This window comes from Blennius ocellaris, assembly GCF_963422515.1.
Source record: "Blennius ocellaris genome assembly, chromosome: 1".
NCBI classification, from domain to species: domain Eukaryota; kingdom Metazoa; phylum Chordata; class Actinopteri; order Blenniiformes; family Blenniidae; genus Blennius; species Blennius ocellaris.
In genome coordinates this window covers 22,612,143-22,637,010 of record NC_137650.1, presented here as the reverse complement: position 1 = coordinate 22,637,010, position 24,868 = coordinate 22,612,143, and the positions used below count along the sequence as shown (strand labels likewise).

General features: G+C 41.1%; 1 protein-coding gene across 1 annotated transcript; it reads left to right on the top strand.

Annotated features, from left to right (window-relative positions):
- The first annotated feature begins 1,192 nt into the window (after positions 1-1,192).
- On the top strand, positions 1,193-24,575 carry aldh1a2 (aldehyde dehydrogenase 1 family, member A2). Its single transcript, XM_080497121.1, has 13 exons — positions 1,193-1,345; positions 9,208-9,312; positions 9,922-10,062; positions 11,288-11,417; positions 13,459-13,520; positions 14,290-14,418; positions 15,854-15,967; positions 19,285-19,387; positions 20,020-20,204; positions 20,335-20,499; positions 21,180-21,337; positions 23,384-23,458; positions 23,705-24,575. The coding sequence occupies exons 1-13, from the start codon at positions 1,229-1,231 to the stop codon at positions 23,775-23,777; spliced, it is 1,557 nt and encodes a 518-aa protein (XP_080353247.1). The 5' UTR covers positions 1,193-1,228; the 3' UTR covers positions 23,778-24,575.
- Positions 24,576-24,868: the final 293 nt, after the last annotated feature.

Here is a 24,868-nt window from a genome sequence, read left to right as displayed (position 1 = left end):
TGAAATGCCAAATAAAAAAAAAAACAAAAACACAAAACTTGTTAAACTCAGGCTTTTTAACTACTTTTTGTTCTCCTGACCATTTCATTAACCTAATGTTATATTGCATGTTTAACCATTTTCATCCATTACAAATTCATCTTTTTTTATTTACTCTTAAAGGATATTCTAACTTGAGTGCCCTCATATGTAAAACATGAGCTCATGTGTGAATTCTATACCTCGGATACCTTTGTTTTTTTGGAGACAGGCTTGCCCACAGTAAATGGGTGGATGTTTATTGGGAGGTTTAAAGGAGGCGCGAGGAGGAATTATCACCTGCAGGACAAATCTGTGCCAACAACACCCCAGCAAGTAGCAGCAACCCTTGTAAATCCACATTTACATAACATCTCAGACCATGTGGAGCAGGCGTTAGGCAAACAGCACTACATGGTGATGGGAGTGGGATACCTTTCACTTGGTGGAAACAGTTGATGGTGGTCAGAGTTTCTTTTTTATCTTTGCATTAGATCTAATCTGATGAACGTTGGTTGGGATGTGCAGTATTGTCGGTCTGGTGAGCGTCTTGTGAAATGCCAGAAATATAGAATAGTTTCATGTCAACAGGGCAAACTCCATTTGCAGAGAGGAGATCGTGATAAGCCCCTTGAGCAAGTCTCCGTGTGATTGTGATTTCTCCAAGAAACGTGCAGCTTTAAACGAAGCCAGTTTAGGAACTTTTTTGCACAGTTCATAATATAGACCTTACTTAATATTTACTTACTGATTAATAAAGGTAAACTTGAAATTAGATCTCAATCTGTCAGCGTAAAACCTATGGAATGATTCACCAGCAATACGTTTTTGCATGGTGTTTGTATAAAATTCTTTGAAAAGAGTGTTTGTACGCGAAAACAGTGGAAAGCGAGTGCACCGGGAGTGTTAGGTGCGGTGTGGATGTGTTACTCCTCCTCAACACGCATGGCCGATGTCCGTTTATGTAAATGTCTGAATTTAATTCTCAGAAGGACAGCCCTTTTCTTTGCCCAATGAAAACGAGCCGTGGCTGACACCTGGCTATAAACCCAGGAAGGAGCCCCAAATCCAAATCACAAACTTGCTGGAAAAGCCCGGAGACGCAGCCTCAGGCATTAGCGAGAGAGAGAGAGAGAGAGAGAGAGAGAGAGAGAGAGAGAGAGAGAGAGAGAGAGAGAGAGAGAGAGAGAGAGAGAGAGAGACGGCCGTGATGACTTCCAGCAAGATCGAGATGCCCGGAGAAGTGAAGAGTGACCCCGCGGCTCTGATGGCATCCCTCCAGCTGATGCCCTCCCCGGTGCCCAACCCGGAGATCAAGTTCACCAAGGTCTGTTGCTGCTCCACCGCTGCTCCACCGCGCCGACCCTCACACACTTTAACTTTGCGCACAGCCGCTCACTTTCTCCACGCAGATGTTTGATTGCAAACAAAACTTTTTTTTTTTTAATGTTTGTTTTTGTTTGAAGTGAGCAGAGTTTGCAGTTTGGGTCCGAGCGCGTGCAGATCACTCTTGATCCATGTATTTGTTATATAAGAAAAAAAAAAAAAAAGTTTAAAAAGTGAGTGATCTGACGACTGCACGTCACCTTGTCCGCGTCCACGCGCGCTCAGGAGGCGGACTATCATTATTTCATCCTAATCTGTCATTTAAATTTCCAAAACACACGCGATTTTAACTGACGCGACACGCGCGTTTCGATACGCGCGCGCGACTGCGTGTGAGTGTGTGTCTGTCTGTGTGTGTGTGTGTGTGTGTGTGTGTGTGTGTGTGTGTGTGTGTGTGTGTGTGTGTGTGTGTGTGTGATAGACTTGAGGTAATAGTTTTTTGTTTTTTTTAAAGCTGCTTTCCCCGATTTTTGATTTTCTTCCAGTATGAGTGAAGAAGTCGATCTTCCCTGCACAGGCCTGGCACCACAATCCAGTGTAATAATTGATGATGTTTGGAGTGTGTGTGCCAGGTGTAATTGCTCATGCTACAAAATATTTGTCCAGCTAATAATAAAGGGTGTGTCATAGTTTAACTGCATCGTGCACAAACAGTAAATTGCCAGAATTACAAAATAATCACATTGAATTTTTTTATTTTTTTAAAAATCCCACCTTATTCTTATTTTATTCTAAATTAATTCCACATTGCGCCTGGAGTGCAGCCCTGCCGCAGACACAGGCCAACATCATGTCAGAATATTGCGTGGGAAGTCAATCAATTAAATATTTTAAAGAGATGTAATAATAATAAAAAGGAAATAAAATTACATTTGTGAAACCGTATCACTTCAAGACAGCCTTTTAATTTTTTCACCCTTTGGATCATATGTGGTAATGACTTGCAAAGGCCACAATTTACTGTAACATCAGGCGTCAGTGTGCATGGGGGGAAAAAGAACCCAACCAAATTCTTTTCTGCCTATTTTATTTTAATGACATCAGCGATGAACACACACACTCAGGTTAGTCCAAATAGCAGTCACGTTAAATAATTTGAATCAGATGTGTGTCCAGATTATATAACACAAAGTTGATTTTCTGAATAAATTACTTAAATGCATGAAGTCAAAATGTGTTTTGAGCTTTACAGTTGAGTGTGTGGGTGGGAGAAAGAGGAGCAGAAACAGGCTGAAGAAGGAAAAGTGATTGAAAGAACTGATTTATGAAGGAAATCACAAGAAAGATAATATTTATCTGCAAGGTTGCCTTGATAGTATACAGTTAGAAATATACTGCTGCAAAAATTTAACATTTTGATCAATCTCATTGTATTCCTTTGACCTAATGTGAGTATTTGCTGAACAATGCCCTGTGTTTTTTTTACTCTCCAGTCAGTCTGGAATATCCTCCCCCCTCATCGCACACTTTTACATACCTTTAAGTAAAGTTATGGAAATACTTTCCGTTTATGTCTTCTGAGTAATTATTAGCAGAATGTATTAGGATGGACCCTGCTGCATTTTGTTGCTACTGGTCCTTCATTCCCAGAACAAATGTTTTTATGACTGCAAGATTAAAGAGCGTATCTCAGAAAGGGCAGAATAATGATAGCATGGTGGAAGTTCATTCACAGGCATAACTGCTCTGTGTTAACACATATCTCGTGTGTTTTAAGTGCAAAGGGCAGGCTGCTGCTGCTGCACCATGAAGACGATGGTACATATTGCAATTGAGTCGCTGTTGTGTTGGAAGCCTTCCACTCCCTCACGGTACACAGTGTTAGTTAAAAGGGTGGACACACCAGCGTACAGGAGGAAATTTAGGGAACGACTTGGTGAATTAACCCCCAGGAATTTGGATCATCCAGTCCCTGTTGGTTTGGTGGACATAGGGGGCAGAAGGGCCCTGATTTATGGGCACCCCTGGCGTGGGCTCTCCTCACACCCTGTTCCTGTTCTCCACCCTGCTGACTGCAAAGGGAAAGAGCCAGCATTGTTGGCCTTTTCATGTGCTCTCCTTTCTAAATTGATCTATATATGCATACATCTTTTCTGAATTTGAAATGCGACATTTATCTTTTTTGTAATAAAATGACAATTAAAGAAAGTTATTTATTAAGACAAAGTGACTTTTGTTTTGCAATGCAAAGATTACATCAGCTGACCCTGGAAACAAAGATATGACTTGTACAATATCTTGACTTAACATGTCTCTCTATAACAGGCAGGCTTGTGATAAACAAAAGGATAATTGCAATCGAGGCTTGCCCCTTGTCCTTTTCACCGAGTCATGAACTGTTCAACCTTCAATACACGTTGTGAGATTGCCGCAGATAAGATATTGTTCTTCTGCTGAGCCGCTCTGCAAAATGTGACTTCTGTTAATGGTTTATCATTAGTTTTAACTCACTTTCTCTTGGAGGAATTACCATACAGAGGCTGGCCCTTTTCTTTCTATGCCCGACTCCCACATTTCTATTGCTGCACGGCTCCACAAGCTGGCTTTCAAAATAGAAACAGCTTAAAGGTTGATATGGCCATAAAGGAAACTATGAGTAGATGTGCAATGGCAGCGATATATTGATGTTTTTCCCTTGTCAGAAGATAGGCTCCGCTTTAGGAGTAATTAAGCAGAACGTTTTCGTGCCTCGCAGGTGAGACATCTGGCTTTTGTGGTTTTTCACACTGTTCAGTGATAATGACTTTTTAAACCAGACACTTGGTGGGACGACTTTAACAAGGAAGGAAATAAACGCACGGCTTTGCTGCTTTTGCTGTGAAAGAACAGTCTATAAAATGTTTTTGTGTGCTGTAAAAAGTGCAAGTGAAACATTAGAACATGCTGTGCCTTTTTTTTTTTTTTTTTTTTAGTAATACGGCCTGAAAAAAAAATGCTAACATATGACAATGTTATGCCACTAAAAGTTAATACTTCCAAAAGTGTAGACATTTAGTGGAATAACAGGAATACATATTCAAAATACACGTGTTTCTTTGGAATGAAAAAAGTGCCTATAATTAAAAAAATTAAATATCTAACCAGCATTAGACTTGGGATCAGATTCAGTGACCTTGTTCACTGTCTGAGTTACAGGTCTCCTAATCTAATCAAGTGTTATAAATTTTCTTAGTTGCTTTGCTCATGGTGGCATAGTGCACTTTCACCATAGGAAACCTGTGCAAGAATCCATCTGCTGAAGACCTGTGTATTTGTACAGCAGTCTACGCACAGACATCCTCTCAGTTTGGATGAATAAGAGGCTCCATCAATCTGTCACTGATTGAGATAGTACAGATGGAGGCTTGGGGCTCCCTGATGCTAGGTGCTGTCCACCGGGGTGTAAATTATGACCCTGCCTCACTGTGTGGGTTAGTGGCCCTGCTTTGCCAGTGCCTGACCTGCAGTCCTGGAGTTTTTCACTTCAAAACCACCGTCTTACTCTGATCGAGATCAAACGGAGTCAAAGTTAGTGGATACTGCGCAACTAAATGATTTATCACAACGAGCACAGCGAGAGCCCCTCCCTCCCTTGTGCGACTTTGCTTACACAATCTCCTTGTCCGTGCACACATGGCTGCAGTCTCAGAGGCACATCTCTTTGATTGTGACAGGGCAAGTGTGCAGTGCCATTAATGTGTCCGCTGGTGTGAAATGCCTACTTGTGCAGTGAGTGTAAATTATCATCTTAGCAGACACGTCAACATCGTGTCCCCTGTCTCTTAATCACTGTTTAAGGAAGAGCAATGACAGCGAGGTTACCCTGTTAACTTCCCATACCTTCAGTCTGCAGCCCCCCCTTGACAAGCAATGTGTAAATCCTTACGGTGTCATTATGAAAAACACTCGGCTTCATAAATCTGGAGGAATAGGCTCTTTTTTCCCATGAGCACAAGACACAGCAGAGACAGAAGTGCCTTTCTTGATGTTTATTTGACTGTGGAAAAGCATGACATTTCTTTATAAATTACTTCCTCTTTTTCTCGAGATCCCATGAGTGAAACTATGTAAAAACACTCTTTAAACACTCCCTTGACCTGAGATTTAAGGAATGGTTAAATACACAGGAAACCCATCAAACCTCAGAGACTTAAAAAAGAAAAAGAAAAAAGAGAGAGATAAAGGAGAGGACACTTTGATTTTGGACTTTAGAATTTTAGATATAGTAGATCTGTCTTGCTCATCATGTTTGTTGAATAATTAGAAAATATATGCTTTTGTTAAGTTATTGTTAGTCTATTTAAAAATGGAATTACATTTGACTCGTATGTTAAAATATTATTAAAAAAAAAAGAACAACCAAGGAATAGTTTCTAGTTCCACCCCCCCCCCCCCTTTTTTTTTTTTTTGGCGAGTTCCTTTTTTGAAGGTGAAAATTGGTTCTCACATAACTTCGGTGTCAATAGCCTTAACCACTTGCCCACACATGCTGACGAGACAGAGACGTTTGCCAGTCAGTGACAGCGGGGTCGCCCTCGCCAAGCCCAGGAGCGCAGGGTGGCATTGTCTGTGGGTGTGTGAATGAAAAACATGACGGCTCCGTGGTGTCAGACCTGTGGAGAGGAGTAGGAGAAAAAAAAACACCAGCTGGTCTCCACTTTCACATGCTCTCCGCTCACTTGTAACAGTAGTAATTATAAGACTTTTGAAACCCATCCAGCAACAGAAAGGAAATAGAGGTCCTGTGATAGGGGAGGATATGAAACTTCCTGAGCAGACGAGGGTTGCAGGTGCCCGTAGGATTAGTCTGGCTGAGGAATCTTGGCGTGTTGTGTATAAACACACACGTATAGAGACCCACTTTCTCTCTCTCTCTCTCTCTCTCTCTCTCTCTCTCTCTCTCTCTCTCTCTCTCTCTCTCTCTCTCTCTCTCTCTCTCTCTCTCTCTCTCTCTCTCTCTCTCTCTCTCTCTCTCTCTCTCTCTCTCTCTCTCTCTCTCTCTCTCTCTCTCTCTCTCTCTCACACACACACACACCCATTGTTACGTTTTCCTTCGGCCGTCAGCATTCGAGCTGTGAGAAGAAGCAAAGAGCCAAACAGATGTTTGGTTGGCTGCAAAATGTTTTGGCATTTCTCACTTCCCATTGCTGTTTGCTCCTACAAAAAAATAATTATCACAAATATCACGCACAGTTTTGTTAACAAGGAATACAGCTAAAGAACATGAACATCGTCAAATTGTTTTAGGCACAGGATGAGGAAATCTTGATTTCAGTTTGGCATGAAAGTAATTCGTCCGAAAAGATTTAAAATGCACTATGACATAATTTTTTTTTTTCTTTCTTAGAGCACATTTGTTTACGTCATGTCTCATCTTTTCATTATCCCCAAGGCCGGGCTCTCGGTGAATGATGTGACTGACGACTTTTACAGAAAAGCATGGGAGTCGCTAAATGTTTGCAGCTGCCCTGTGACCCATGCAGAAAGTGTTGACCTATAAGCTTACTGCTTCGCTCTCCTCTACGTCGGGCTCCTCGATACGTGTCAGGAAACACACGTCCCAGCTTAATGTCAATTTTAATGCTTGTTGAACCGAATGTAGCCACACAAAATATCCAGTATGTGAATTCAAAGTTTTTTTTTTATTGCTTCCAGTGTCGAAGTGCTGGCTCAATTACAGGAAAACAGAATTGTTCACTTTGAGAGTGAAAGTCCTGAGTCGCAGACTTTCTTGAACATGAAATGATCATGTGATGTGATACCAAGAACCCCGCGGGGAATGGGAAAGAAAACACTATTAGTCATTTGAAAATGTGCACCCTTTGCACTTGCTTTTTCATCCATGTGTTCTTTTCCCTTCGTCCAAATGATCCTAAAAGCAATTTTAAGAAACCTTGAGAGTTGATTTACGACCCGGGCCTGTCATCTTAATCAAGTCTCTCAATGGATCGAGACAAAAGTCTAACACCAGTCCGAGCCCAGTGAGAGGGCAGAGCCAAACGGCGGCTGACAGTTGTCCTTTTCTGGCTGTGATTTAGGTGGGGCCTGCTCCACTGTTCTCCTGCTTCATCCGTTCTCCTTTAGCAGCATCTTGTGAGAGGGGTTACGCCATGCATAAAGCTACCCACGGTCTGCATTCTTGCTCGGACTGTTGAGGCTGTCAGGGGGCTCCTCTGATTTAGGGCGCCCCACTTCAGTGGCCCCTATAAATTTAAAAACTAATTCAGTGCTCTACAGGACTTTTTGTTTTTGTAGCTGGCCCTCTGCTCCTTATCGTTACTGACAATTTTATGAAGTGCTCTTAATGAGCAGCAGATTAAAGGTGGCCTCTGATGGAAGGCGCCTGAGAATACGGGGTTGGTAGAGAGAAAGAGCGAGAAGCCACCGTGGCCTTCGTCTGACTCTGCTGAGGCAAATGGGGAATGTTTTTTTTTTGTTTTTTTTTTGGCGGTGACCAGTCGAAAGGAATCGCAGAGGAATGAGACTATACAGTATTGCTCTGTGGAGTGGTACGCACAGATACTGAACGCCTTAAACATCTGCATGTAAGTTAGTCATACATCCACATTATGAGCCAGTCAGCCGTGGGAATGAAGAGGAGGAGGAGGAGGAGGCGGAGGAGGAGGATGAAGAGGAGGAGGAGGAGGAGGAGGTGGTGGATGGAGGTGGAGGCGGAGAGGGAGCAGAGTGATGTGTTTGCAGTGGCTCCAGCAGTTTTCAGACTCCTTGGCATTTTATACCAGCCCAAAAGTAAACACTGCGAACAGTTTACAGCCAATTAAATAGTACTTAAAGCCCAGCGTTTATGGAGGTAAACACGTCGGAGGGTTCAGGGAGGCGAAGGCCAGGGGGACACTTGAACCCTGCTCTTAGGTTTGCTCTCAGTGCATCTGAACTCCTCTGAAGTCGAAGGACAGTAAGAGCGCATGTATACACAGAGAGATCTGTGCCAGCAGATGTTCCCCTTGCACTCTATCGATCAGACAGACCGACAGCCATTGAAAACAGTGTGTGAGAACTAAGTCCGCTTAATGGACCTAAACATGTCAACAAGGAAGAGGATTTAATCTACATGAGATATATTAATGACATCAAATCACACCTTGCCTGATCATTCCACTTTTCATCCAACTTTTGACCATATTCCAGTGGAATACCTCTCAACTTTCTTGCGGTTGTGTAAACGTTTATTCTTTTTTTTTTTTTTTTGTCTTAATAGATGTTGAAAATGTCCTGTTTGGAATGGCAAGGCAGTTGTTTAACGGAAGACTTGCTTTAACGCATCACAGAAACCAAGCACAGCACGTGTTTTATGATCTCGTAAACGAGCAGTGATGTTGTGAAACGTGTGTCTCTGTGCTTGGGGGGGTGGGGGGGGGTGGTGGTGGCGGGTGGGGGGGCCGGTGGTGTCTGATAGGGATTTATCTGCACCCCCACAACTGCCCCACCCCCTTTGTCTGGATGGTGGAGCACTCCCCAGAGAGCAATGCTGGACAGGCAGGAATCTTTGTCCAGATTTCCAGAGATTCTCCCATATCCCTTACACAAGAGTCTGGAGGGGCCGGGCCTGCTGTCTCAGAGCTGTTTTCACCGTCTGTAAAAACATGTATTGAAATGATTTGTGAGGATTCACTAAATATTCCGAAAACCGAAGGCTGTAATGAACCTCGCACACGAGCTCATGTTCAGAAACTACGTTTTTGTTGTTGCAGTAAATTTGTTTCAAAAGCTTTCAAAAGTTGCATTTAAATCACAGGTGGATGTCTTTTTACATGAATAATTCATTACTGAAATGCCGAACACCTCTTTGTGTTTGTTCTGCAGATTTTCATCAACAATGAGTGGCAGGACTCTGTCAGTGGGAAGGTCTTTCCCGTTTACAGCCCAGCTACTGGAGAGCAGATCAGCGAGGTCCAGGAAGCCGACAAGGTAAATAATCCTCTCCCTCTCTCAGTCAGGGATGTCCAGTCAAATTAAAGATATTCACTAATTTGTAGAAGTTAAAAGAGTCGTGTAAAATTAACAGGTCGTCTTTCAATCGTATGGTTGTGGGTTTGACTCCACATCACCCTGGGGTCTGGGAAGGACACTTCAACGCCTGTGGAATTGTCCTTCGTTGTTAGTCTTTCAAGCCACAGACTGTTTCCAGTGGGTGGATTAAGTGCCTTGCATGGCAGCCATCACCACTGCAGTGAGTGTGTGGGTGAATGTGATTGACAATGGAAAAGCACTTTAAAAGTGAAATCCATTTAATTAAATATCCACATTCAGTATATTATTTGCATAATGTCAACAATTATTATCACATTACTTCGTTTCAGTATTTTAATGTGTGTCCAAGTAATAAAGAAAAATTGAAATCGTTCATTTATTCAATCAAAGTAGGGCAAACTACTGGACAGCAGAACCTGTCCAAGAGTTTCAGATGTCAGATTCAGATTCAGATCGACTTATGCGCATGCGGAGAAACAAATCGTATTATTCTGTTGGAGAGAAAGACGAAAAAGGAAAATTTACTGAAGTGTTTCATTTTCGTAGGCTGATGTTGACAAAGCCGTGCAGGCAGCCCGCCTGGCCTTTTCTCTGGGTTCTGTTTGGCGAAGGATGGATGCATCTGAGAGAGGCCGACTGCTGTCCAAACTGGCTGACCTGGTAGAGAGAGACAGTGTCTATCTCGCCGTAAGTAAATTTATTTTCAGTCATGAAAACATTTAGATCGGGGAACCACAGTGCCGTAGTGGCGAGTGAATCAGAGTAATTATATCCTGCTTGATTCAGGGCTTCTGGGCTGATCTGTGAGAAGTTTGAATCTTTTCTCCTGAGCGTGCGTTGTTTTTCTCAGGGGTACTCCAGTTTCCACTCGCAGTTCAAATGGATGCATATCAGGTGAACTATCTGTGAATTGACCGCGGGTGTAGATACGTGATGCATCGGTAAACTCTCCAGGGTCGACCGTGCCTTTTGGCTCAGTCAGATGGGCTCCGTTCCAGCTCCCTGCGACCCGAAGTTGGACGAATTATTATCAAAGAAGAATGTTTGGATGTAATAATGTTGTCTTTTTAAATGTTGGCAGCTATGCCTCTTGAACTGGAAATTGAACATACACCATCATTAACACCAGTGACAGATTTAGAGAAAGAATCTGACTTCACTTTAATTTCCACAGTCTTTGAGAAGAACTCAAACAGGCACAAGGAAAACATGGAAACTCCACACAGAAAGCTTTTCAAGCCTGGAAACAACCAGAACATACATTGTTGGCGGCACAGTGGTGCGGTGGTTAATGCTCTCTCCTCATAGTGAGACTCTCATCGGCTCAAATCCTGACTGGGGCCTTTTTGTGTGTTTGCATGTTCTCCACGAGCGTGTGCGGGTCTCCTTCAGTTCTCTCATTTCCCCTCACCGTCCAAAAACATACATATGAGATTAATTGGTGACACTATTTTACTCTTTTTTTTTCTTTTCTTTTTTTTTAACGTCTCAATATTTATGTACGATGACTAGAAAACAGTTATGGGAGCTTAATGTCCGAAAACAATATTCAACTCTAGCTAAGGTGTAATACACACTACTTTAATTCTCTAACCACTCAATGTCTGTCTGCTTATTAGATTTTTCACTGTTAATCAAAATTCTTCTTCTTTTCTTACCCACGTTTTATGACGGACTTCAAGGACACTGTCGAGCACCTTCAATTGCCTCTGTGTTTGGAAAATACAAATATTAGCTTTGTCTTAAACATTACATGTAACTGTAACTGAGAGGCCATATTTGTACTTTAGTGTTATCTTAGTGTCACATTTCACCCGTGGATGCGTGCAAAGGATGGACGGGGTATGGAATTATGCGAGGATCACAAGGTTATATCACATATTTCTCAAACGTCTCCCTCGTCTCTCCTCAGACTATCGAGTCACTGAACAGTGGGAAGCCTTTCCTGCCCACCCTATTTGTGGACCTCCAAGGAACTATAAAGACACTGAGATACTTTGCTGGATATGCAGACAAGCTCCATGGCACATCCATACCAATGGGTAAGAAACTTTATTTTCAAAAGATTTACAGTGGCAATTTGGTGGTGAACAAGATTGGAGGTGAGGCAAAAAAAAAAAAAAAGGAAAAATATAGAAATATGAACTATAAAATGTTTTAGCTGAAAAAGCAAGTTTACCTCCAGTAATCAACCAATATGTGTTTCAACTATATTCTAGCTTGAATTTGAACATCAAAGTAAAGTATGTTTAGTTTAAAGTAATTTAAAAAAGCCGGTCGATTAACCATTTATTTACTTGTTTACTCATACAGTAATTACATATCAAAAAAAAGTTTTATATTTAAACCTTAGTTTTGTACAATTCAGCAACACTTGTCGCTGAGCATGCAGGGATGTTTCTTTGCAAACAGCCAGCCTCTGATTTCATGATACTACAAGGCTCATGAATGATTAAAAGCATTAAAGCAGAATTTTGGAAAAAGTCAAAAAGAAGGGCTAAAAGATGGTAAAACGTTCTCATCAGATGTTTTGTACAGCAGCTAGTAGTTCCCTATAAGCACTGTGATAGTTGGAGTAAGCGAAAGGCCAAGCATCAACTCATAAAACCTGTGAAAATATTACAGCACCGCAGGGCTTCACAGATCTGCACAGATTTTTGGTGGGTTTGTCACTCTTTTTTAGCAGCTCTTTTTACTTATTGTCATTTGATCCACTGATTCTTATCTGCTTCAAGACTTTTGGTGCGGTTACGGCTTTGGCAGAGAAAAAAAAGCGGTGTTTACTCTCAGTAAAGCAAAGTGTCAAATTGATGATCAATCCACACATTTAGTGTCCAGAGGAGGCAGCTGCCAGTATTGCCCCTCTCATCCACTTGAATTGGGGGTGACAGAGGGTGAAGTTGGCCGTCTGTCTCAACAGGAAGTAATAAGAATAAGAGAGAGGACATGGGAAACCTCCCGATACCACTGCATTGTCCCTTTCAAAGCTCCTCTTGCACACCGGTGCCAAACTAACCATGGTGACCGTTTTCCCAGAGCTTTGGATGAAGCTTTACTCTACTTGTTGACAAATGAACCAAGTATTCCTGTATCCTGTGTGATGAAAGTAACCATGTCTGTTCACCTGTCAGGACAAGGTGCAATACTTATACCATCAACAACCCCTTGTCTGGTTATGCTGAGATGATGGTGTTGAATTTGTATCACAGTGAGAGGTGTGAAATGACTGCAGTGTTTCATTATGTGAAGCACCTTTGGCTCCACAACTTGGTATCATTTACATTGCTTGTTCCAAATTGAAATTTAAGTCATTTGCAGACGTCATACTTTGAAACAAGAGCTCTTTCTGTAAATATTGTGTCTGACAGATACAAAGATAATGTATTCGGCACATAATAACAGCATAATAACAGAAGCAACATCTGCCCTGAAATTAAAGAACAAGGTTGAAATATGTGAACCTTTACTCCAGTTTGATACTCAGAGTCATGCTTTTACTGCTTCACATTGAAAGTGATTATTTGGCTTGTTATCTATCCTGATCACTACAATCCAAAGGCAACATTAGGCAATCATCAGCTGACCACTGACCATTGTAACAAAACAATTTCATACACACATTTCTCAATATGAATTGTTTTTGTACAGAATGAACAAGCATGGCACACCCACAGGAAGTACCTCCTTTTACTCAAGTAATGCAAGAGGAATGAGCAAACCTTTCCAGCATAACACCCATCTCTGTGACCTAAAACAGTTACACACATGCCTGTGCTGTTGGGGGCTTGAAAGGAAATGTAATCTTTCACAAGGGTTTGGGAATCAGGAATGTTGCATGTGGATTCGTTTACAAATTAACATGTTAAGTCAACACGCCAAGGGTGTCAGGTGGCAACATACTTTGTGTGTTGGAGTTACTTTTCAAGTCTTTTGAACAAATGCAACAGATTTAACAACTGACTTTCTCACCTGTCTGCTTGTGTGTGTGTGTGTGTGTGTGTGTGTGTGTGTGTGTGTGTGTGTGTGTGTGTGTGTGTGCGTGTGCGTGTGCGTGTGCGTGTGCACATGCATACTCTTCCACAGATGGAGAGTATCTGACATTTACCAGATATGAGCCCATTGGAGTTTGTGGACAAATTATCCCTGTGAGTACAACTGTCAACCACACTGGATACAAGTATACAGAGAAGTGTGAAAAAACTGATATAGGCTTGGGTCTAAAAATATAATTTGGATTGGTAATTGTGGCCTGCTTATTGAATTACATTTTGCATTTCCAGTAATTCCCTGACGGTCATTGTTTATATGAGCAAACTCTGTTGGTGAGCCCCAGAATTTGACGATGCCAGTGAGTTTGAGTAATATGGAACAAGAAGTGAGCAGAGATTAAACATGGTGGGTTTGGAAAAAAAGAAAAAAAAAAAGGTAATGATGAGAAAGAAGGAGTAGATCAAGGAGAAGGAGACTCTGTTGATTGTGCAAGAGTGCAGAAAGCGTGTGGTTCTGTGTTGAGCCCCATGGGCTCCTGTGCGGAGCAGAAATAACACAGGCCTATGTGTTGTACAGTGATATGGGTCTATTGCACATGTGTTGCAATTTCCCAACTTTCCCAGAATGCCGTAAGAAGAGAAAATACTGTAGAAGTGCCGAGAACATTTTCTCACTTGACTATGTTTAGACAGAGTGAAAATGAGAGTAAGTGACTTTCGAGCGATGAGTTATTGAACTTGACTTGTGACCACCCAGTGTGTCAGATGCGTGATGTCTTCTTCTGCTGTGTGTGTGTGTGTGTGTGTGTGTGTGTGTGTGTGTGTGTGTGTGTGTGTGTGTGTGTGTGTGTGTGTGTGTGTGTGTGTGTGTGTGTGTGTGTGTGTGTGTGTGTGTGTGTGTGTGTGTGTGTGTGTGTGTGTACAGTGGAACTTCCCTCTGATGATGACAGCGTGGAAGCTGGGTCCAGCAGTCGCATGTGGAAACACTGTTGTCCTGAAGCCAGCTGAGCAGACGCCCCTCACCTGCCTCTACATAGCAGCTCTCGTCAAGGAGGTAAACTGAAGGGTCGTTCTGCCAACTGCCAACGTTTGGATTTAGGACACGTGTGTTCTGCTCATTTAATCAAGTCACTTGCAGGCTTCATTTTGCCAAGAACACAGTGTTCACTGTGAATCTGGCCAATGTTTTATTTGAACTTCATAATGCAACCAAAAAATACTCTTGTTCATCAACTGAAACATTGCGACAGCTAGAATAATACAACCCAAACCACTTTAACATATGTCAGCATCAAAAGGTAATTAATACATTTGTGCCAGGCTGATATTAAATGTCTCATGGCCTTACGAACCAATTCTTTAAAACATGTCAAAGTAGCTCAACTCCAATGAGTCACTGTTGTGAATGTAGGCTTTAGCAATGAAGTTGCTCTCAGTGTTGAATTATTGCACGTCAGCTCAGCCATACCCAGGCCATATTGTCTGAGAATGCTAGATATACAATTGTAGTCTTCACTTTGGCAAATAACTGGCTGCAGTTATTTGCCAAAGTGACCTGTTGTGCTGCGTTTAACCATCGTTATATACAGCAATGTGTACATTCTGTCAGGTAATACCAATTATCAATTTGTCTGAATTGATAAAGAAAAAATAATTGTGTTGATAAACGCATAGGTGCCACATCTCTGTATAGCGCTGCATTAAAATTAAATCCATTTCTACACATAAAATTTTATTGAAAATAATATTTCCTTTGAGTCCACTGGGTATCGCGATGATATCATGCAAATACGTAACTATTGAGAAAGACAGTGAGCAGCATTGGAATAATGTACATTGTTCTTTTTCTCTGAATTATTTTAACAGCACAGGGATTCAACATTAGCAGTATATTGGTGGTAGTAGTAAACCTACCTTGTTATCACACTGGGCACCACAGTTTAAATACGTAGATACTTGACAGATGTAGCAAGTACAGGGAATTGAAAAATATAAAAAAATACTGCATTTCATATGTGACATTAATGTGACTCATCCACGGCTTGTTAAGTGGCAGTAATCACCTTGAAATATTACAATTAACGTTGAATTAATTTGAAAGTGTATGTTATATAATGAATTAGGGAAAAAAAGTGAATCGGCAAAATAATTCAGGATTTTCACTTGTAACTTGAATGTAAATCTTCAGACAAGAAAAAGAGTCTTCTCACATTAATAATCAAACATGATAGGAGCTATAAGAAGTATTACACGGTACCATAATGAAGCCGGATAAAGTTTCACAAAGGTGAGAGTCCACATCCTCTTTCCTCTCTGGCCTGGTCTCTTTCTGGAGAAGATCTGTCTGCTGCTGCTGCCTTCTTCTTTTTGATGTTCTCTGCGAGTCGGGAGGTTGGGTTGGGTCTGGATTCCCCCACACTGCCTGTAGTTTTGCTTGGCTCTACTGTCATCTCCGCTAAAGCTTGTTTCCTCTCATATTGTTTTGACAGGCCGGGTTTCCACCGGGAGTCATCAATATTTTACCAGGATTTGGGCCAACAGCAGGCGCTGCAATTGCTTCGCACATGGGCATAGACAAAGTGGCTTTCACAGGATCGACTGAGGTACGTTTCTCTCAGCAGTGGTCGACTGCTTACTGTTGTCAGTAAACACAAGTGACACAGTGACCAACATGTGCGGCGCATAAGAGCAATGCTGGGCAATTTGGGGCTGTTGTGTGCCTGTTACTCAAGTTTAAATGACAAACAAATGGTATTTTACTGGAGCTGCATACCCTGTCATTACTCCACATGACAGGGCTCTGATTTTTATCTCATAAATATGCACATACTTGTGCTGTCAAGTGTTTACACACAAGTCTCTTTAAAAACATTGGCTTTTTCTTCTTTTCCACTCGGATGTTCCTGTTGTAATAATGGATAAGCCTTTCCTTTAACTTGTCGTGGGCGGAGTCAGGATACCAGCTTGTACCTCTGCAGGAAAGTGGTTAATGAGAAGCTAAAGGACATACCATGTTACCATGTTATGAGTTGAACGTTGTGGCCTGAATGCATCCCTGAGGCTGGAGGTAACAGCCTGAATCCCTGCCAGAGCCATATTTTTTTTACAGATAATTTATCTATTATCTGAATGGCCGCTCTGTTAAAACCATTTGCATTTGCATTTGATGTTGAATTCCGATTTATATTAATGTGATATTAACTCTAAATAAGCCAGCCTTACTGTGTGTCGGGAATGAATCTGGCATCATTTGGTACATCTGATCATTAGCCAACCCCTCCTTGTGGAAAACATTGAATGTCATAATGTCGTGTTCCTCTTAATGATTTATGAGCACCTTTGCACAACAGGTGTGTGAATGGGTGAATGTGACTGATCATGAACAGAGATTAGATGTACTTAACAAGCATACAAGAACACTATCAAAGTGCCCTCACCATTTTCTCCATCCATCCATCGATCCATCAAATAATATTGTATTCATGAATTCTCATTATAGTGGAAGATAAATGTTTTCTCCTCCTATTACATGCAGCACACTAGCTTACATAAATGCACCTTCTAACATCAACATCTTCTTTCTTTTATTATCCCGTCCTGATTGAACATTTCCTTTGTAAGTAGCCCAATTTTTTTTTTTGTTACCAGTTTTGCTGTGTTGTTTCGTGTGATCTGGAGTCAATTACGGGGAGATTGAAGCCGCGTTGTCAGACTGCTGATGCCCAGACAGTGAGTCATTGCACTGTAGTAGCAATGATGGGTTCCTCGCAACTGCGGCATCTCCTCGCAGGGTAGAAGGTGGAGGAGTAGCTACAGGTGGATTGTAGGCCCACAACTCATCCTCTTTCTGACTCACATGTCTGCGACACCACGCAAAGGAGTCCAGCAGTCCAGCGTGTTTCCTGTATCCCTCAACAAACAACACGCTAACCTCCCTCCAGCCAGCCACTTAGCGTTTCTGATCAAAGACAGACAAAACATACCAGCAAACAAGAAACAAAGCCAAGTAGTATGCTGTTTTTAGACTGCATAGTGCTGGGGACAGCATAGCAACAAATCCAGCTTATAGCTTTTCTTTTTTATACATAAAAGTTTTGTATCCATGGTGAATCAGACACCGGATAAAATGATGAGACAAGATGAGTCTTCGCCACATTGCAGCTCAGGGGTTTTCTGTAGTTGGACACGAGAACGCATTTTTCCACTTTATCTTGATGGTTTTTATGGAAAATAAAACAGGCTGTATGAGTAACAGGAAGAAGACTTGTTTTAGGTGTAGGGGTGAAAGGGAGGCATGTGGAGTTTCTCAGGATTGTCTCTCTCTTGTTAATGCACTTTCACACCAATTGTTATAAAAACATCAGCTAATTCGCTTCCTCTAAGTTGTGAATGGGGAGCATATTGTATTTTGCTTCCTTTGCAGATTTCTCCTGCATTTCTTTTTTCATTGCTTGTGCATATTGTACTGTACCCATTGACATCTGGGTCTGAGTCTTTCAGTGTTGGAGAAATACTTTGACGTTTTGGTAAAAACACATATTTTCTTTCTTTTGAAGAGTTCGCGAAGAAGATCGATGCCATGCTCGTGTCTGTACACAGTTTGACACTAAAAAGTAGAAACAGGGCAAAACAGTTGTCTGGCACTTTCCAGTGGTAACAAAACACGCCACTTAGCACTTTTTTCATTTACTTTACATATTGAATGAATCAGTTCAAACGCCATTTATGGGTTTGTTTTTACATTGTCTTGTGTTGTCTTTTATAGTTCGCTTGATGGCCTTATATGAAACAGTTGGCGTTTGCTGTTTAATTGGAATTATTTGTTTGGATAAATTCACCAAATCCACCTCATGAACTTCCAGTTCCCATTTCAAAATTATTAATTGCACAGATTTAACAAAAAAAGATGCTAGATCCTAATTAGTTAGCGTTTGAAGTGTGGATAAAGGGATTGTTTACCTTTAAAAAAAAAAAAAAAAAAAAGCTGCAAAAGTCACATACATGCTAATATATTAACATATGATAACTGTGTTATTAAATAGACATTCTGAACTAATTCTTTAAAAATTTCATGTTAGTGCTTTTGCATCGAATAACTTTGATTCATGATTTCATGATGAGCTTTTTAGCATACCTCATGCAAGAAACCAGTGAGGTTTGCAATCATCGTCTTCAAGATATGAAAAACCTCATGACTCTTGAAACTTCAACTGTCTGACTGCGCTGTTTAGCACAGCAGGCTAGTGAGAGGGCAAAACATATCAGCTTCACTGATCTCCTTAAAAAATCATGTATGATATGATTTTTCTATTTATTGAAGGGAATCAGGATGAAATTCGAAAGTTATTGAATATGGTTTCTTGCCTTATAAAGAGGTTAAGATGAATTTACCGTGGCTCTGTTGCGATATACATATTTGACCAAAATCTCTTATTAAGGAATGTTATTCCTGAACGTATCTTACATTGCTCTTCAATTTGGATATGTGATATCATCTCTCTTGATAAGAAGTGAAAAGGAAGTATGAAGATTAGGAAGATAAACGATAACTACAGCAAATCCCTTGTCTTCTTCCATATCAACACATCAGACCTGTTTCATACCAAAGAGTCTCGCAGCGTTTTAGTTCGCAGGACGACGCCCACACACCTTGTGGTTGCCTCTTCCTGCCCTTCACTGTGCATCGGTGGCTGTTCCCAGCTGAAACATCAGTTTGTTTTCCTGTCACTGTCTCCAAAGCCCTGTAATAGATATTCATTCTGTGTGTTTGCAGAACTCATGTTTCAACTTGCGGACCAGTGCATTCCTTGTTTGGACCTAACCAGCCCCTTAAAGATATTTAATGGCTCCAGCTGATTTAGTGATCTGGCTGGGCGCCCGTATCTCTACGAGTAAACCAAAGATCTGTTTCCTCTGCTAGGTCGGCAAGCTGATCCAAGAGGCAGCTGGGAAGAGTAACCTAAAGAGACTGACGCTGGAGCTGGGAGGAAAAAATCCCAACATCATATTTGCGGATGCTGACAGTAAGTTTTCATAAGATGTTCTTATTATTGCACTGTTGAATTCTGACCCTCACTAGGTGGTCACTACTTTTTTTGGTTATGTGTTCCACTCTTTGGACCTTTGACTTTTAGATACAGAGTGAGTATCCTAAAATGTTCAGGTGGACGTTGGTGCTATGAAAGCCCCGGGATGGATGGGTTTCATATGCATTCTAAGTGTCTGACAAAACTGGGGGTGTCGAGGTTTTCAAATGCTTTCAGCAGCCGTGAAAGGGGCTCACATAGGCCTGTAAATCAGCAGAATGGACCCTGACTCAGTCGGGTGCTTCAGCCGAGACCCATAAATCACAGGGGTCCGTTAACCCTTTGTGCACAACAGCAGGGTCCTGTCTCCCAGGTGTCAGGTATCAGATTTGCACAGGCGAGCACCAATAACACCAAGCACATCTTTCCCGAGCCAGATTGAGTTTTTATACGTGGAGAATTATATTCACACTGGGATCTCAGTTGACTTTAAAAACACCAATTATGGCTTGTCCTACTTAAAAAGAAACCACAGCGTTACAATGTGACGTCCATGTTGCAGTTTCTAGTTTGAAGCAGGCATTTTCATCCCGCTTTGACTCACTACAGTCTTTTTTGTGTTTGCACAGTGGATCTCGCTGTCGAACAGGCCCATCAGGGCGTGTTTTTCAACGCAGGCCAGTGCTGCACGGCCGGCTCTCGCATCTACGTGGAGGAGCCCATTTATGAGGAGTTTGTTAGGAGAAGTGTGGAGAGAGCCAAGAGGAGGATAGTTGGCAGCCCCTTCGACCCCACAACTGAGCAGGGTCCACAGGTGAGCTGATCATTCCTTCACTGGTGCTGTTTTAGTCTGGGTTTTTTTTGTGGTTTTTTTTAACCTTCGTTTACTTTCGTTTCTGATTAACTCTCAGTTTTCTCTGTTCTGCTTTTTTTCCCCTCCACAGATAAGCCGAGAGCAGCAGAACCGTGTGCTGGAGTTCATCCAGAGTGGAATCAGTGAAGGAGCAAAGCTGGAGTGTGGAGGCAAAGCTCTGGGCCTGAAAGGGTTCTTCATCGAACCCACAGTTTTTTCCAATGTGAGAGATGACATGCGCATCGCCAGAGAGGAGGTAATAATAATAATAATAATAATAATAATAATAATTCCAAAAAGATTTACCTTTGTGTTTGCAACTTGGACAAGGTGAGTCCAGTGGACATTTGGATCGTTTGATCTTGATACATGTATGAAAAGCAGCAGGGGAAGAAACATCATTGTTTTTCTACAAGGTTTATAAACACAAAAATACTCCATACATACAAATCGTACTTTGAAAATATATTTAAGTGCAAAATCCAAGTTTTCAGAAAGAAAAAAAATATCAAAAGTAACAACGAGACCAGTGTTGCTGCTGGTTTATGTGGCGAGCATTTATAGTAATGATGCATGCAGTATTTTTACCACTTCCGAGGTCTCAACAAACATACACATGATCCATAACATTTCCCAGTTCATTCACATTTACATTCATTCCCTCACCATGTGCAGATAGGGATCACAAAAGCTATTGTTGATTGAGCTCATTTTATTTTCTCTCTCTGCTGGGGTCTCTCATCTTTAAGTTTGTCCTACTTTAATTGTTGAATTTACGGTTCGTCAAACTCAAAACTAACACAATCACGAAATGCAGCATATATAAGAAAGAGAATTAAGTGCTTGCAGGCAACTCTTGAATAGATGCATCCATTTATTGTTCCACCAGGAATTGTCATGCTGCTGATTGCACTTTTCATTCTCATCTCTTTGCAGATTTTTGGACCCGTCCAGCAGATCATGAAGTTTAAAACCATTGAGGAGGTGATTGAAAGAGCCAACAACACAGAATATGGTTTGGTTGCGGCTGTGTTCACCAATGACATCAACAAAGCCATAACCATCTCCACAGCCATGCAGGCTGGCACTGTCTGGTGAGTCTTCCCCCCTTGTTCTGTTTCTTTGGCTGTAGTCACTAATTTCTTTCATCTGGGAAGTATCAACCATTTCTGTCTCTGTCATGCAGAAACAGCAAAACTGGCAATGTGCCACTTTTCTATCATTGCATCAGCCACAAACAAATGCTTTCCTTCCTTCTTTCGGATTTTATTTAATCACAGCTCAGACATTCGAGATGTCGAAATATCAGAAATACAGTGTGCCCATACAATACAACAATTCAAACCGTGAACTGTGAATGTAAACGGACACCCTCGTTTTTATAATTTGTATAAATGAAATGGTCATAAACTGTTTCTTGTTGAGTTTGCTCTAAATTGTTTTGTTTCCTTTGTAATTACCCACAGATGGTTATGAGTAGGAGTTGAAGTATAGCTAACATAAAGCGTCTGCCAGGAAGGTCTCACCACCTTGTCAGACTTGGCCACGGCCTTGTAGCGCGATGAGGAAACATTTCTCTACATTGTCCTTCATCCGGAATGCTGCACAAATCCCTATATTGAGCTTTGTACATCTTTACGTAAAGAAAACGTGCAAATAATCTGGATTGAAAGCAGGTTGTTGAAACTCATCAGGGTGCACACTTTGTGTAATTTTGGAAATATATCTCTGTGCTCCTCTTCAGTAAAAGGTCAAGTGTGATTTCCCATTGGGATGTGTTAGGTAAACCCCTCTCACTTCATTCAACAAACTATCTGAAGTGCACTGAGAGATAAAATCGATCTCTACTGATTGGCGATGAAAGCTAATTTAAAGGCAGACAAAACTAATCAAATAAATGCATTTTAATATTTAGATTAAGCAGAGGTGTGACATCTCATGCACTGAGAATCAAACTCTTGTGACGAACTGTTACCTCGCATATTTGTCTCACAATGAGGAGAATATTTTGGTTGAGTACCATGTTTCTCGTTTTGCTTTGCAAAATTGCTTCTGACTTGCATTTGCAAAATTGCATTTCTTTGTTGATTTCAAATCCAAGCTATAACGGACAGTGTTGACAGGAGCTAGTTAGTGGCTCGTACCTTTATTATGATTTTACATTTTACTTTGTCCACATCACGTTACTTTTTTCGTTTCTCAAACTGAACCCTGAAGTTATAATGAAGTTGTAAAGCTTTATGTTTTGGTGAAATTATAAAAAAAAATTTACACTTGATTTAATGGTCATTCCTTTCCTCTGAACTCTGGAATATCCCTGCCAGGATGAGAAAAAAAAACAACAACAAAAAAGTGGGAAATGTGAGGGCGGTTGTGATGGGCAGCAGTGTAAAAACCAATGAAGATACTATTTTTCTTAAATGAGAGCTCCTTCATTTATCAAAAAAACTGTTTCCTTCAACTTACTTTAAACATTCTGAAAACTTTGGACATCAAATGGGGACATGTGATGTTTCTTGTGAATGATGCAAAGTTGATTGCAAGTTAAAAGATTAGGAAATCTACATTGTTAAAAATTATTAAAAAAAATAAATATAAAAAACTCCACCCATAATGCTCTTGCTTTCATTCCCTGCTGCACCCTGATCGCGGTCGTCAGAAAGTTCCTTCCATCTGCTTTTATCAGAAATTTCACCAAGTAAATGGCAACATTTGCTCATTTTTCCTAATGATAAGGCATGCTGTAAGAGAGTTCAAAATCTTTACACCAATTTAATAGGGACTGAAATTAAGCCAATTTCCTCACCTCATCATGTTTTTTTCGTTCTGTACTCAAACAGTTTAATATGTTGTGAACAGCACTCTTTCACAAGTTCTTTCCCAGGAACTTTCAGCTAGTAAATTCACAAATATACAACCTGTCAACGGTCAGCTGTATTTGCTAAACAGTAACATAACAATATTTTCAGCTTCAGAGGGTTTCAGAAATTGCAGAATATGCTGACAATATGTTTCCTCATCAGTCCTCCCGAAAATAGCTTTGGATGAAATTGTGCAAGTTTAAAAAATAAAAAAAAATAAAAAATAAAACCACAGGACTTGAATGCACGAGAGTGATCGATGTCTTGTTTATTCCCCAGGATAAACTGCTTCAACGCAATGAGCTCACAGTGTCCATTTGGAGGATATAAAATGTCTGGCAATGGTCGTGAATTGTGAGTATGACTTGGTCGACTGCCTGCTGAGAATACACAAACTAGCTACGATATCACTAATACTGACATTGTGTTTTCAAAGACTGCTTTCCAAAATTGCTTAACATCACATAAATCCTGTTCATGGAGGATATTGCAATTTTTCTACTCTGAGCCACCGGCAGTGTATGTGCTATGGTTCAACGTGGCTCTCAGTGTCCTTAGTTACTACAAAATGAGCAGTTTGGTTACTATTTCCTGTTTCAGGGGAGAAAATGGACTGAAGGAGTACGCAGAGGTGAAGACCATCACCATGAAGATGGTTGCTAAGAACTCTTAAGGCAGCCATCACTGACTCACCTCTTGTCAGTCCGTCCACGGTGGCGAACCACACCAACCATTGAATCTAGTTATCTGCACGGTAACTACAGGCTGTATCCACCCGCTGCCTCCAGTCCCTCCGTCAGCCCGGACAGTCGGCTCAGTCTCTGTCCAGCCGTCTCCACCTCGCCTTGAACATGTGGACTTTCTCTAGCCTCTACTGACAACCACTGAACTCTCCCCATACTGTATACCTCCTTCACTAACTACACTAAAGCACTCATAGAGACGATGGGGGGGGGCTGCCCAGACTGCAATGCCAACTGATAACTTCTGCCAACCGCTACACCCGGATCCTCACCACAACCCCACCCCCGAATGCTGGATGCTCAGAGACTCGGTCGCCGCACTCGTAATCAACTCTTTACTAGCAACTTGTCATGTGTTGAGAGGCAGGTTTTTTTTGTTTTTGTTTTGTTTTTTGTTTTTTTACTTCGTACTGTGCGGTGTGATCCTCAAAACCTCATGTTGTTGTCTTGGTAGAATTTATGCGAGCATGTCAGCACATTCAAGACCACTGAAGTTGTATGTCTCAGACAGGAATGGATGAAATGTTAATTCACAATTAAAATCAATTTCTAATTTTCTTTGTTCATATTCTAGCTCATATGACTTAACACTGTATGTCAACCTTTGACTGATGTAAACGTGAAAGATTTTAACCTCTTAAAAGCATTTTACTCTCACCTGCTAAAAGAGGGGTAGATGTATTTTTAACTTTATGTAACTGATTTTCATTGATGTCCATTTATGTTTATGTTTATACAATCATATGCTATAAAATTATAAAATGACCAAGTGGGTCTTTTTTTTTTTTTTTTTTTTGTAAAAACCTTTTTCTCTGGAAAACATCAAGTATTGATTGTGTTATCAAACAATTAAATCCAGCTGTCTTTGCGGAACATGCCCAATTCTTAATAATGAGTTAAACTGGACAGACCAACATCAAACATGCCTGTAGCTGATCCGTGCTGACTATAGTAGCCAGGATACATCCTGGACAAGTCACCAGTCCATCACAGGACACACACAGAGAGACAGACAATCACA

Bases quoted from the DNA above. Each gene is read 5' to 3' on its own strand.
- aldh1a2 (XM_080497121.1), top strand. From the start codon at position 1,229: ATGACTTCCAGCAAGATCGAGATGCCCGGAGAAGTGAAGAGTGACCCC. The intron at 13,521-14,289 runs GTGAGTACAACT...GTGTGTGTACAG, and splicing joins TTTGTGGACAAATTATCCCT to TGGAACTTCCCTCTGATGAT. The intron at 21,338-23,383 runs GTGAGTCTTCCC...TTTATTCCCCAG, and splicing joins ATGCAGGCTGGCACTGTCTG to GATAAACTGCTTCAACGCAA.